This window comes from Triturus cristatus, chromosome 3_1 (genome assembly GCF_964204655.1).
Source record: "Triturus cristatus chromosome 3_1, aTriCri1.1, whole genome shotgun sequence".
Lineage (NCBI taxonomy): Eukaryota > Metazoa > Chordata > Amphibia > Caudata > Salamandridae > Triturus > Triturus cristatus.
Window position 1 is genome coordinate 728,570,047 of NC_140583.1, and position 15,351 is coordinate 728,585,397.

Below are 15,351 nucleotides of genomic sequence, written 5' to 3' on the forward strand. Positions count from 1 at the left end.
CTTAGTCGAGAGTATGACTGATTGATCTCAAACCCAGTTCGTTGAGGTTTCCTGAAGGAATGGAGAAGGAGCCCCAGAGACCACACATCTGCCAGAGTCTCTCTTGCCCTCCCTGGCCTGAACAGTAAATTCTGAACAGTCATTAAGCAATTGTTTAGTGGGAACTACTGTGGCACAGTTCTTTTTCTTTGAGCCTGTAATCAAATATACAAATACACATATATCACTAGGAGAAAGGTGCCACAGGTAGCTTTAACAACACCTCCAAGATGATCTCAGAGAGATAGCAATGTTCAATTCCAGTACCAAAGCCAGGTGTAGGCCTATAGAGCCCCTCAGCCCAAGAACCCGTATTAGGCTATAACCAACAACTCTGCGCAAGACCTGAGGGTACATTCGGATGGTTCTTAGTATTAGGCTGAGTCAGAACCTTGGGTAATCCCTTTGAAAGAACGCAGGCATGATTTGCCCTATGACTGAAAAAGTCCTTCCTCAGTCAGTATGAAAGGCGTGGAAAGAACAGATTCACAGAACTAGGCTAACCGTAATAGATTTCATACTTACATTTGCTAATATGCAATTAAGTTCTTAAACTCATTAGCTCATATATCTCCTCATATCCCTGAGACGTTCTCCAAGGTTTTGGGGAAAAGTAGATAGAAACACAGCAAGTATGCATTAAGGTTGCAAGGCACCTGGACACTAAAAGCAAAACCTTTGAAAGACACCTGAAAATTAACAGAAGCAGGTTCAGCCTCTATACATCTGCTGATCTGTGGCCCATGTGGCAAACTGGGACAAATGCATGCGTAATCTAGAAGGCAAGATAAATTCCTGGGACTGAAAAGGCACAAAGCTGTGTAAGTAGACACCTTTAAGTATGGTATAATAATCATGTTACAAATCAGGACTTCAAGTATGGGATATGAACTTAGGATTGCCAAAGGATTTTTGCACAGCCCATCATTGCTCTCAGAATTATTGCGCAAGGAGTGCACCACTAGTCCATTTGGGGGTCCTACAGAGATAGCAACCAAGCAGGTATCTTTGTCTGAACTCAACCCTGTTGGGAAAAATTTGACTATAAGGCCGGAGAGGTCCAGGGTCAATGCCTATGATGAGATTCATGGTCCAAAGTTGAGCATTTTGTATTGAAACGTGGTTGACCTGAAAAGTAAACTGGTTAATATGGATTGGAGTAATGTTATTTCAGACACTATATGTTTTTTTGCCTTCAAGAAACTTGGACTGTTGACTGCCTTCATATTAATGGTTATAAGCCCTGACTTACATATTTGGTTGGTGAACTCGTTCTATCAAATTTTAATATTAGAGTATCCTGGGGACTATCACCTGGTCTGTGTACATTTTTATAATAATGTTTTTAACAGAAAAAAAGGAAAATTTTACTCACCATGTAAGCATCTGTTTGTGGCATGTAGTGCTGTTAATTCACATGCTGTGCATACTCCTGCCATCTAGTGAGAGGTCCGGATGTGTACGTTGTTTTTCTTCAAAGAGGCCTTTTGAATTACGAGGTAGGGTGACTCCTCCCTTTGGTGATAATGCGCATGGGCATCAACTCTACTGTTAAGATTGTTTTCCTGCATGGCAGGTGAGGATAGAGTGTGAAATGAAGTGATAGATAAGAGATGTCCATGCAAAAGAATTAAAAAGAGATATATTAAGAGATACTGCAACGGTTAGAGGAATCCCTGCATGTAAATCTACAGAACTACATGCCACGAACAGATGCTTACAGGGTGTAGCTACACATGCTGTGCACAGACTGTAAAGTAGTGCTCCCCAAAAGCGGTGGCTAACCTGTGGGTGTTGCAGTTGTTTGGAAAAGTATACATAGCACAGCTTAGCCACCATGAGGTTGTTGGCGTGCTAGAACATCCACACGGTAGTGTTTAGTGAAAGTGTGTGGTGAAGACCAGGTAGCTGCTTTACATATGTCTGCTATTGGGATGTTCCCCAGGAAGGCCATAGGCTCCATTATTTCTAGTAAAATGTGATCTAGGAGCCATAGGTAAAGTCATTTTAGCTTTAGCATAACTTGCTTAAATATATCTTTCTATCCATCTGGCAATACAGATGGATATAAACCATTCCTTTACGAGGTTGGGAGAAAGCAACAAAAAGTTGTTGTGTTTTCCTAAACGTTTTTGTTCTATCATTGTAGTACATAAGGACTCTCTTGATATTTAATGTATGGAGAGCCAGTGCCGCAACAGAGTCTGGTTGTGGGGAAAAAAACAGGTAGGTCGATTAATTGATTGAGATGGACACAAGATACTACCTTTGGTAGGAATTTGGGGATGGTGCGGACAACAACCCTGTACCGATTAACTTTGGAATAAGGTTTCTTCCCGGGTTAATGCCTGAAGCTCACCAACATGCCTGAGTGATGTAACAGCAATTAAAAATAACACTTTCCAAGACAGAAATTGAAGGGGACAATTGTGAAGGGGCTCGATTGGAGGGCCTTTGAGTCATGTGAGTACAATGTTAAGATTCCATGAAGGTGCTAGTGGGACCCGTGTTGGAATCACACTTTTGAGACCTATCATAAAGGCCTTAATAACTGGTATTTTGAAGAGCGAGATTTGTCGCCTATTTTTAAGGTAGGCAGCTACTGCAGCTAGATTCAACCGTATGGAGGTGAAAGCTCGGCCAGACATTTGTAAGTGAAGAAAATAATAGACAATGTTTTGTACTGTAGCTTAAAAAGGGTCAATTTGTTTGGAATAACAATAGCACACAAACCTTTTTCCATTTGCCCATGTAGCATGCATGAGTGGTAGTTCTGCTTCTTTGAGAACGGTCATGCGCTCAGGAGGAAGATTAAGGTATTAAACTTCTATGACATCAGGAGCCAGAGCGATAGGTTGAGTGACCTGGGATCAAGGTGCCCAATTTCTTCATGGTTCTGTGTGAGAAGGTCCAGCCTGTTGGGGAGCCTCTCATGCTGAACTAGAGAAAGGTTGAGCAGAGTTGTGAACCTGGTTTGGCAAGCCCATGTGGGAGCTACTAGGATAAGCATGAGAGAAGTTTGCGGAAGCCTCTGAGGCACAAATGGAAGAAGTGGGAAAGGAGGAAAACGTAGGCAAATATCCCTGACCAGTTCATCCATAGTGCATCGCCGCTGGACTGTGGGTGTGGAAACTTTGAGGTGAAACTTGGGCATTTGGCGTTGTCTGCGTTTGCGAACAGTTCTATTTGAGGGAACTCCCATTTGGAAAAGAAATAGAGGAGGACTACTGGGTCGAGTGCTCACTTGTGGACTTGTTGCCGCCCCTTGCCGAGGAGGTCGGAAAATTGTTGTCCAGCCCTGGAAAGTACTCTGTTAGCAGATAAATGTTCTGACAGAGAGCCCAAAGCTAAATGGCTTGAGATAGCCGAGACAGTTGTAGATAGCGTGTCCCTCCTTAATTCTGACAGTAGTACATGGTTGTCATATTGTCCGTGTGGACAAGGACAACGGTGCCTGTTAGGTGAGGTAAGAAGGCTATCAACGCTCGGTGAACAGCTAGAAACTCTAAGTAGTTATGAGGAGACCTAGATATTTGGTCGCCCACAGGCCATGGACTGTCAGATTCTGTAAGTATGCACCCTACCCTGTGAGTGATGCATCTGTTGTCCCAATGGATTGCGGAACAGGGTCATGGAAAGGCCACCCCTGTAAGAGATTGTTGGTGTTCAACCACTGCAGAGAGTGAGGAATGTGGTGGACTATCAACACTAGATCATCCCAAGGACCCTCTGCCCGAGACTACTGCTGTTGCGCTAAACATTCCTGCAATGGACACATGTGAAGCCTTGAATGAATGTCTTAAGGATGCATGTCTATCCTGACTGTGAGCTGTTGATTTGGTTTGAACAAGGGAATCATTGTTTGAAAAGACTGTATCCTTGCAGAATTGGGATAGGCTAATTCTACTTCTGTGTTGAGAACAGAGGCCAGTAAGGTTGGATTTGTAGGAGTTGGAGGTGGGATTTAGTGGTATTGATGGTGAACCCTAAGCAATGAAGCAGATCTATTGTAATTTGTGTGTGGTTTAGGCACTGTTGACGGGTGGCAGTTTGATGATCCAGTCGTCCAGATAAGGGAAGACATGGATGCTCTGTCTGCGCAGGTGAGCGGCCACCACCACAAGGCATTTGGTGACTACCCGAGGTGCAGTTGTGACTTTAAAGGATAGGACTCTGAACTGGTAGAGCTTTCCTCCGACCACAAACCTGAGATATTGGCAATGTGCTGTGTGGATTGGAATGTGGAAATAGGCGTCCTTATGGTCCAGCGCAGCCTTAAAGTCGCCTTGCTGGAGAAGGAGGATGATATCCTGAAGGTTTACCATTTGGAAGTGTTCTGAATAGGTGTATGTGTTTAGAGGCCTATGGTCTAGAATGGGCCAGAGGGACACATCTTTTTAGGTATGAGGAAGTATAGTGAGTATATTCCTGTACCCGGGTGATATTTGGGGGTGTGTTTTCCTGCCCCTTGGAGGAAGAAAGCTTTGACTTCGTCTTTTCAGTAGTGTTTGATGGTCCGAATAGCCTGTGCTTGAGAGGTGTAACGGTGGAAGGCATGGCAATAAGCTCCAGACAATAACCATGTTGGATAATATCAAACTCCCACTGGTCTGAGGTTATGGTTTGCCATATGGATAAGAAATGTTGTATTCGTACACCGACAGGTGTTATGCGGTTGCGGGTAGAAGAGGAAAGTCAGCGTTTGGTGGCGGGTGTAGCTCCTTTTGAGGAACTACCCTTTCCTCTTAAGTTATTGCCCTTGTAGGGCCCTCTAAGAAAACACTAGGAGAGGACTGCTGGCCCTGGGTGTGCTGGTAAGAGGTGTAGGTGTCAGAGGAGTTGGTCTTGGATTCACCACGGTAAGAGCGGTGGCGAAAGGAGCTACAGGGAGCTGGTGTTTGCAGTGCACCCATTGCTTTTGCAGTCTGTGTCCTTTTTTAAATTTTTTCTCAAGTTTGGTTTACAGGGGATCAAAAAGGTGGTCACCGTCAAAGGCATGCTAAAGAGATTTTGTTCGACTTTTGGTTTAAAGCCGGTGCTGTGGAGCCATGCATACCTTCGGAGGAGAATGCTTGTGTTCAACCCTCTAGCAGCAGTGTCAGATGATTCTAGGGCACAGCGTGTAGATGTGTTTGAAATAAGCTTGCCCTCTGATACATCTTCTTGTCCCCGTTATCTGTGCTCCTCAGGGATATATTTGAGGAAGTCTTCCATTTCGTCGCAGTGGGCATGGTCAAACCGTGCCAGGAGGCCTATAGAATTTGCAATACGCCAGTGGCTGGCCGATTGACCTGCTACCCTGTACCCCACTGCATCAATATGCTTGCTCTCTTTATCTGGTGGCGGGCTATCTCTTCTAGCCTAGGAGTTAGCTCGTCAATGGGTAGCGGTGATGACTACTGAGTTTGGTGGAAGCTGATTATGAATATATATTGGGTCAGATGAGGAGGCCTTATAATTTTTGTCCACCCTGGGTGTTCTCACCCTAGCTCTGACCAGGTCTTCAAAAATGTTTGGAGTGTGTCGAAGCATTGGCATGAGCAATGGGAGATAATGGGTGGTGTAGTGAGTGGAGGAAAGCATTTCAAAATCAAAATCCTCCTCTAAGGGCTCTTTGTGAAGTTCTACCTGATGAAAAGAGGCAGCACCTCCGATGGGATCCTGATATGAGGTAGAGTCATCAGGAGGAGAGGAGAGGAGAGGGCAGAGTAAGGATCAGGGTCAGGGTCTGTGTCCCCTGGTGGATGGTTCCATGTCATACGAGTCCCATGAGTCATCCTGTGGAGGAATAAACAATGTGTGTTCTCCCTCCTACCATGCCCACCTGTGTCAGAATGTGGGGATACCTTGGGTGTAATGCCAAGTGGATCCTCTAGAGAATGAGGTGGGGAGGGCAAGGGCAAATGTGGGGGAACAGGTGGTGGGGCAAGAGGTAAACAGCTGGTGGTCTTATCTGCCTTCTTGAATATTTTTACAGGAACTGGAGTGGTCAAGGCTTCCTGAAATGATAGCTGGCATTTTGATATGAAGCCACAGAGGTGGAAAGGTGGGCAAGGATACGCCTGTATGAGGGTGTATGGAAAGATGCTTCTACCTGGAATCGAGCTGTTCCTGTAGTTTATGAAGGATGAGCCCGAATGTTGAGCCAGAGTCAGGCTTGAACTTCTAAGTTTTTCGGATCCAAAAGAGTTTTAGATTTTGATGCCAGTGGCCCACTTGTTGCAGGACGGAGGAAGTCAAAGGTGGAGAGCAGCTTATCGCCAAGGGTCGAGTCGTTACTTGGGTGCTCGGATCTGAAGCACTTGGCTTGGAAGGCGTCTTCGGTGCCGAGCCTGAGTTGGGAAGGCTGTCCACAGCAGTTGTTTTGTGCAGACCATGGCCCGAAGGCAGTGGTGGTCCAAAAGCATCCGTTTGGTGTTGCAGAGGGACTGCATACTTTTTAGTCAATGGCTGCTCGGGGTAGTGTCTGACGGAAGGTGGTGCCGTACTCTTAGACTTGAGTAGATGGAAGTTCTTCCCTCTCCCGGTCAACCTCCAAATCGGAACCAGAGCTGCTTTCAATGGAGAAGGCCTCTTAATCTGCCGCAGATGGTCCCGCTTGACGTCGCTGAAACCTAAAAGGTCTGGTGTTTTGTTCCATGCTCCTCTGCGACATCTCGAGTTGAAGTGGCAACAGTCGTGAAGAGTTTTCTTAGAGCGAAGGAGCTGCAGGTGTCCCAGTCAGCCTCTCGCTGCGTTCCTGCGACAGACATTAATAACAGAACTGATGTAAGTCGGTCGGACGGTATTTGGCGTGGCAGCGAGGACAATAATGAAAAGGCATTCATTCCATCATAGTCGAGACATTTTCAAGAGATGCAATGGAGACGGCTGTAGGCCCTGATGGATGAAGCCCAGCAGTGGCTGAGGTCGAAACGGACATAGGGAAATAGGAATGCAATCGAAGACAATATCAACAGAGGAAAGGTATTGTGTGAACCGAAAAGAGCACCGCCATGGTTGTACCGAAGCACACGTCCGAACTAGACGGCAGAAAGAAAACAATCTAACAATGAAGTTGATGCCCATGCACTTTATCACCAAATGCAGGAGTCACTCGACCACGTGACTCAAAAGATTTCTTTGAGAAAAAAAAAACAACTGGCACACATCTGGACCCAACACTAAATGGCAGGTGTATGCACAGCATGTGTATCTACAGCCACACACGCCTCAAATTAAATGTTATATGCAGGGTGGATGGAGATTTACCAGCATTAAAACATAAAAGGTGATGATTTATATTTTATTTGGGAAGGAGATTTTAATGTTCACTTATGTCAAGTACCAGTCAAAGAAGTTTGCGGGGTCACTGACCGCAGATAACGGACAAACTCATTTCACCCATGATAATTATGGAAACCTGATAAGTCATATATTGGTCAAGTATACCGTTACCATTGCCAATGAAGTCAGTCTCCCGATGTTGCCCTTTTCCCATACATACACCGGCAGAGGAGGGAGGAGCATTAAACATTTCATTTAGGTGTCAACTAACTTGAGCAGTTACATCTACAACTTTAAGACACACTGCACTCCAACCTTTAAAGTATGGAAATTACTTCTTCGTTGTGGGGAACCCTTTCTCAGCTGCCTTATGTAGTTGAAGATATTGACGTAGCCAGAAAAAATGGACCCTCAAATTAATGGGAATGGGTTAACCCAGAGGGCATTATGTCGAAGGTTATTGGGTCCAACAAGTCTAACATTAATCTCTGCCCAGATGAAAATGCAGGAGATGGGAATATTAAGAGGGCCTTAAATGACATTTCAAAGATTATTAATAAAACGGCATTATTGGTTCTTCAGCAAGCTTGAGACAGGTGATATCTGTCATCAATGGAGCTTTGAGCCAGGACACTTCTGATCCCTGCTTCCCAACCTTTAAGGATTTGACTTAAAATTGTCAATAGAGCTACCAGATACTACCTGGCAGAGATGTCTGGGGTTCATCAAGTCGATTACGCAGAACGTCTGGTTCCGTTTTAATCAATTCAACTTCCTGCACCACACATACCACTCTCCAGATAGGACAGGCAAAATCTACCTAGGCATGAGAATGCGATGTCCCAGATGCCAACAGGTTGAGGCTGACCTCAATCATATGTTGTGGTTGTGCCCAGGAATCTCCAATTATTGTCAATCGGTGTCCTCTTGCATCTCTGCTGTCACGAATTCTATCCTGCCCCGGGACCCCGCTTGTTGCATCCTCAATGCAGGTGTGGTGACAAAACAAACAAAATAAACTGATGAGCTTCCAGGGTCTGGCAGTTGTACCTGCGAAACGTCATATTGCCATATCCTGGAAGGCAGTGACTGCTCCCCCACTTACAGCATGGCAGATGGATGTGGTTTACTGGATCTCAGCAGAGCTCTCAGTATTGGCTGACACACGAGCCAGGGATGGGAGGTGTAAAATCATGGAGCAATGGGATGAATACCGGTCTAGATTGAAGGATCTGCTCACTCAGGCTGAGTGAAATCTAGATGACTGGAATTGATGCCTCGGGTGGTGAGTGACCCCCAGATGAATGCTATGCTATATATCCATGTTGGGCACGGAAGAGTGGTAGTGCAGAGCAGGTGGTAATGTTGGGCTTGGCTCTTTTAAACAGGTTGATTGGTTCCCTGGCTACACTTGCTGCCCATTTTGCTCCTTCAGGCGTACGAGGACTCACTTTTACATGATATTGTATGTACTTGTTTCTTTCTCTTGTACCTGGGTTCTTGACCGGGCCCCTTGGCACTGATGTGTTGCATATTTGAACTGACTTAGCCAGCAGATTCTTAATGCTGTTTTTCGATCTACAAAGGCATTTGTTATGAGTACGATCAATAAAAGAAATTTAAGGAGGCCTTAATTGTTAACGGGCAGGAAAGGGGAGAATGTAGAAAGGATGGTTTAATCACTCCTGCTCTAAATCCCAGGTGACCCTAATGGTGGCACTGAGTAAAAAACCTAGGTCCCAGTCCCAGATAATGGAATGCAGGAGGAGGTACAAATTAGCGCTGTACATGGGGAAGAAGCTCATTAAGAAAGAGGCGTGGGCTGCTTAAGTGAAGGTTAGCAATACCAATAATGACAGTGTACTATTTTGGCAGGTGTCATTCGTCCACGTTTTAGAGAATCGGGGGCTCCTGCATTTGAGAAAACATTTTTGGCCTGTGAATGGGCTGCCTAATTTCAACAAGTATATGGGCAGCCTGATGGGAATAGGCAGCCGAAGCCGCTCTGTGGCACTCCCAATATTTTCATGGTATTTCTGACAGCAGGGAATATTTCGAGCTGACCCATCAAGAGGTGATCAACGACATAATTCATTGTCCCAAAGTAATTTCTGCGAATTTTTTTTAAAGGTGTCCACTTTTAACAAATGTGCTGGTATCTTCATGTAAATCATGATTATTCAGATTTTTAAAAAAGGTGATCGTAGTGATCCCAGTTGTTATTGCCCGATCTCCCTACTATTTGCACTGGTCAAGGTCTTTGGGAGGGAGAATACTACTAGCGAGGCTGGAGGAATGGGAGGAAGAACATAACATACTGGCAGGCATCAAATATGGGTTTCGGAAGGGCATTGGCACAGTGGCACAATGCCTAAATCTTTCCTTATTGATAAGCAAGCATAAGATTGCAAAAAAGAGGTGCCCAAGATATGGCCTTCGCTTTTGACTGTCTCGCACAGCATGTTGTGGCACTTGATAGAAAACACGGGGGTGGATGGGGGCATCTTAAACATTCAGAGAGAGCTTTATCTAAGGACCGCAGCAAGGGTGAGGTATAGAGTGAATAGAGAGTACTCTGAAGCCTTCCATAATACCACGGGGTGAGGCAGGGCTGTGTTCTGGCTCCCTTCCTCTTCACCCTGTATATTAACAACTCATAGAAGGTGCTGGTGAAGAAGTGCTGTGATATACCACAGATTGGGCGAGGCCTGTTCCTGTTCTCATTTACGCGGATGATACTGACTTGATGGTACGCTCACCAATGGCACTACAGGCTTTATTAGATACATGGGTGATCTTGACCTTAGGGTCAACCTAGGTAAATCAAGTGTTATCATTGCAGGGAATAAGCTCTCACATCAGTGTCACTTCTGTATTGAGAAAGTTATGCTAAAACAGATAAGTACTTTCTATTCTTTAGGGGTACTTATTGATGAAAGCAGGCACATGGAAACAGCAGATTAACCTTAGGAATGACCAACATGCAAACGTAGTTAACTCACTTTTTGCATTTTCTCACAAGTTGGGGTTGCAACCCTTGAGGGAAATGTACAGCATTTATCATATGGAATACATTTTGGGGGCCACTTATGGAGATGGATGGAGTATGGGGTCATGCTCCAGTTACTAAGCTCCAAGTCACACAAACTACTTGCCTGGGGAGGTTGATGTCTGTACCAACAAGCTGTGAATCCACTGTGTGTTATAGTGAACTAGGAGTGTCATTTATAGAAGAGCTCATTAAGCTCGAACCTCTTTTGCTGTGGTATAAGGTCTGGACTAAGCTGGAGACTTTGTTGAACAGAAAGATCCTACAGAATTTTATGTCTCTTGATTAAGCAAGCCCTATAACCTGTTCTGAAGCTTGGTAGATAAGTCTTTAAAAAGGAACAAATGTGTGAAGACCAAGCTGCCAAGATATAATAAATGCCTAAATTAGTAGTGTTTGCTTTGTTGATTAATCATATGAAATTCCTATCCAGCACTGCAAACCTGTCAGGTGAGGGAGATAGCTGTGCTTCTAGAATAAGGTAAATGACATACCGGAAGTTTTATAGGCAGCGTGGCCAGCCACTGGGAGTCAGGGCCTTTCCTTTTCTTTGTGGCATCTTCAGGGACGGTATCTGGAACGGTTCCCCGATAGAAGGAAACCTTGCACAGAGGAGGAAAAAATACATAAAGATCAAATTGACTCACAAAACCAGAGCTGTAAGCTAATGGCAAACGTTCAGTGTTAGGCACACTAAGAAACAGTGGATAACGTCTACATGGTGTGCCCAGTGTAAGTGCTTATATATTCCATATATTTCCAGATTACCATCCAACTGTGTTGGAAAAGGAATGTCCAGGATAGTTCCCTGCATAATATACAGGAGTCTATCCCTGCCCTGAGTGACTGACTGCATGTATAATAGGTATCCTTACTTTTGTGTACCTGGGGTATTGCTAATCTACCGTGTGCACAATGGCATTGGCCTGTCTCTGGCAATGCAAAGTCCAGGATCTGTTCCGTGACCCAGAAGGGCCAAGCATGCCATCATAGTGGACAGAGACCTACTGCCTTGGTTTACGTTTAGCACATAAGCAAGTGGTGCCAGTACACCAACTTTTGAAATCTCGTATTGCATTGTATTGTAATTGCATTTATATAGTGCTTACTACCCCTAAAACAAGGAGTTAAAGCGCTTTATAGGCGAGTAGCACGCTACTCCAGAACGCATAAAGGATTTGTGGTGAATTAGTATAATGAAAATATGAAAGTAATTTGAGTGGTGGATATGTCAGTCAGTTATTTGGATTGAGAACGATAGTGGAGGGTTAGAAGAGGGAAAAAGTTTGCATTTATATAGCGCTTGCTACCCTTGATGGGGTGTTGAAGTGCTTTTTAAGCGAGTAGCACACTACTCTGGAACCCATTCAGAGATAGTGGTGAATTAGTATAGTGAAATATGAAAGTAATTTGAGTGGTGGATATGTTAGTCAGTTATTTGGATTGAAGAGGATAGTGGAGGGATAGAGAAGGGAAAAAGGTTTGTGTTTATACAGCGCTTGCTACTCTTGATGGGGTGTTGAAGCGATTTTTCAGCGAGTAGCACAATACTTCGGAACCCATAAAGGATTAGAGGTGAATTAGTATAGTGAAAATATGAAAGTAATTTGAGTGGTGGACATGTTAGTCTGTGATTTGGATTGAAAAGGATAGTGGAGGGATACAAGGGAAGGATTTAGAATTTTGTTTTGTTTATTTTGGAGCTCATAGCAGTAGGGGGGAGGCTTGGGATTAGTAAAAGAGGTGGAGGGGATGAGTAAAAGGCAGGTGGAGGGGGAAGAGTCAGAGGGATGGCTTAGAAAGGCTTATTTTGGGGGATTGGGATAGTAAAAAGAGGTATGAGATGATGCAAGAAGGGGTGGAGTAGGGAAGAGTCTTGAAAGGGTTATTTTGGGGATTATAGTAGTGGTATGGGGTTTGGGATGAGAGAGTGGAGGTAATGAATATATTGATGGAGGTATAGGGTGAGAAATAGGCTAGTGCATTGGAAAGAGTAGTAGAAAGAGGTTTGATATGAGTCAGAGTTGAGCTAGAGGATATATTGAGCACAGTATAGGGAGAAAAATAGGGTAGTGCATTGAACATGCTGAATTAGAAGAACAGTAATAAGTAAAAGTAATAAAGATATAGATCTAAAAGTAATAAAGATATAGATCCATAAGTACATGGAAGGCATATAGATGCATAAAGGAAGGTAGTATATATACATTAAAGATGCATTAAATAAACTCTGTCTTACAAGTGTTGTACTTTATATTAGTTTTATTTATTTTTGTGTATAAATATATATATATATATATATATACTGGGTAGTTCCAGGAATTGGAGAATTACGTGATCCGTGACCCACTTGAACATTTTACCATCAAAACATTCTGGACATATTGTTTGAGAGTATGGGACTGTTAAAATATTGCGAAATGATCTCCCATGTTTTAAATCTATATAAACGTATTGTGATGAATAAGATGCCTATTTAGAATGAGCATGTTAGTCCTTCCTCACTGTTATGGTACACAGCAGTATTTAAACTCAGGAGCAACTGATCCTCATGTTGGCATATGATTAAGACCGTTATTCTGTCGAAACGTGTAATGCTTATCTGCCGGTACCTGCTAGAATAAAGAACTGCATTTTACTTTACTCCCGACTGGAGGGCTTGTTTGCTCACATTGTGAAGGCTGTGTGGGACTGCATTTAGAATATGTAACGGTGACTCCGTGACCAAGCCCCGACTTGTTTGGCTGAAGCGTCCTCTTCTTCAAGCGTCATTTGAGTTCATGTGGTTCATGTTTAAAGAACGCCCGCCGGCTTCCTGCTTATTGCTACGGAGGAATTGGCCAAGCTTGGGCCACTGCACACACAGGTGGCTTTTGTCCCTTGTGGAGCGGGGTCCAGCCTGCTAATAACTGGAAGCACTTTTGGAAGCAGCCGGAGTTTTGTAGGGTTATTTAACCTTGACACGATGGAGGAGTGAATATATCATTACTTGCAGGTACCCGCATAGTGGACTTTTTAACAACACGAGGACGAATATTTTTCACAAAAATATGTACCAAATATGTTACTAAGCCCTACATTGTGAAGGCTATGTGGGACTCGATTCGGAATATATATATATTCCGAATGCAGTCTCACATACCCTTCACAATGTAGGGCTTAGTAACATATTTGATACATATTTTTGTGAAAAATGTTCGTCCTCGTGTTGTTACAAAGTCCATTATGCGGGTACCTGCAAGTAATGATATATTCACTCCTCCATCGTGTCAGGGTTAAAAAAAAAACTACCAAACTCTGGCTGTTTTCAAAAGTGCTTCCAGATTATATATATATCTCCCCCAAGGTTGAAATGCGTCAGTCAATAAATTGTTATTTTCCAATCGAAACCTGAGTTCGACTTTACCTTATGGATGAGTGACGTAAGGACATGCAAATATATATATTTATATATATTATAGTTAGTTTCTTAGTAGATCAATAGTGAAGCAATTGTAGATAAATAGAAATGATACATACTTATGCAGTCACTTCTATACATGTTAAAAACATGGAATAATGTAACTATCAGTAATTTGTACATTTGTTAAACAGAACTAATGATTATCTATATACAATACTTTTTTAAACATAAGTATTCTACACGTTAATACAAAGCAATACACATATGAAGGTACATATCTATAGTACAAATAAATGCTTATATACAGACAGATATGCTGTATATTTCTATCTGTTTGCGTATGGTGGTTATGTGAGGAACAGCACATTTTTTTTGCAGTTTTCGGAAGATAAGGTGGTTATCTGTGGATCTTATGTTGGGGGCAAGGGGGTTCAAGAGTTCCATTGTTTGGCTGCTTGAACAGAGAATGATGTACCACCCATTGATTTTTCTGGTGTCTTGGGATTTTGAGGCGAATTGCCACTCTAGAGCGGAGGTTCCTTTATTGAATGTGTTTGATGATTTCATTCCTGATGAAGAGCAGTCCTGTTCTATGTATCGCTTTGTGGGTGATACAAAGCAGCTTGAACGTGAATCTTTTGGCAACCAGTAACCAATGTAGGGCTTTCATGGCATGGGAGATGTGTTCTTGCAGTTTTACATGTAAGAGTAGTCTGGCAGCCGAGTTCTGAATCTGTTGTAGTCTTTTCATGGTCCTTAAAGGTGACCCTTGGTAGAGTAAAGTTGACTAGAACTTTTTTATTGTATCAGAGAGAGAGAGAGTGGGCTTCTAGCTCCTCTCGTGTAGAATTCCACTGTTAAGTGAAAACCCAGAATCTTGTCCTAAAATCTTGTATGTATGTTGAGGGCATCTAAAGTATTTATGTAGCAGTAGAACCCTGTGTGTTTATTAGTGTGAATACTGAAACCAGTGGGATCCATTTTGGATGCCCTAGATTTTCCACGTCACAAGATAGAGGATTGGGACAGCTTTGCCAGACAGTGGAAGTATATTGCCTGCATTTCTGTGGCTGCGGATTCGGATACTGAGGCGAAGAGGACTAATAAGCAACTACCTTTAAAAATTCCAGGAAGGCTTGGTTAGCAAGGGGCTGCTGATTATATCTTCCTGAGCACAGCCAATGGTAGAAAGTTGGTGTGAAGAGCGAGACTGCAGTTTCCGTTGTTCAAGAGAGAAGCTACTAGGTCACATCTGCTCTTTGTTCTCTTCCTGATTACTAGTTCAGAGAGGCAGATGATAGCTTGGGGGAAGCCACCTGACACTTCATTGGTCCCATGCTGTGGGTGCTCCAGTTTGGAGAAAACCCCAGTACCAAGTGCTGTGAGACGCGTCAATTTACACAAAGGCTGTCACTTGAAAGCGGCCTGAGAAGTACACTTGAATGAAAAAAAATAAAACTAGTTCTGACATTTGTGATACTGGATCCACAGTCCGGTGTATAAAATGTGAATAAAAATGAGAGCCATACCATCCCACTATGTTTCAGTTCCAAGGTTTTCTTGACCAAGGAAGGGAGTGCTCCTAAGGAATATT

At 43.4% G+C, this 15,351-nt stretch overlaps 1 protein-coding gene across 4 annotated transcripts in view; it reads right to left on the bottom strand.

Moving 5' to 3' along the window:
• The window catches only part of PIDD1 (p53-induced death domain protein 1), a 332,716-nt gene that overhangs the window by 29,513 nt on the left and 287,852 nt on the right, over nt 1-15,351 (bottom strand). For all 4 annotated transcript variants that reach the window (XM_085644874.1, XM_085644875.1, XM_085644876.1 and 1 more), the window contains one exon: nt 10,849-10,956. In XM_085644874.1, the coding sequence (XP_085501000.1) occupies nt 10,849-10,956 (108 nt within the window). The remainder of the gene's footprint in view (nt 1-10,848; nt 10,957-15,351) is intronic.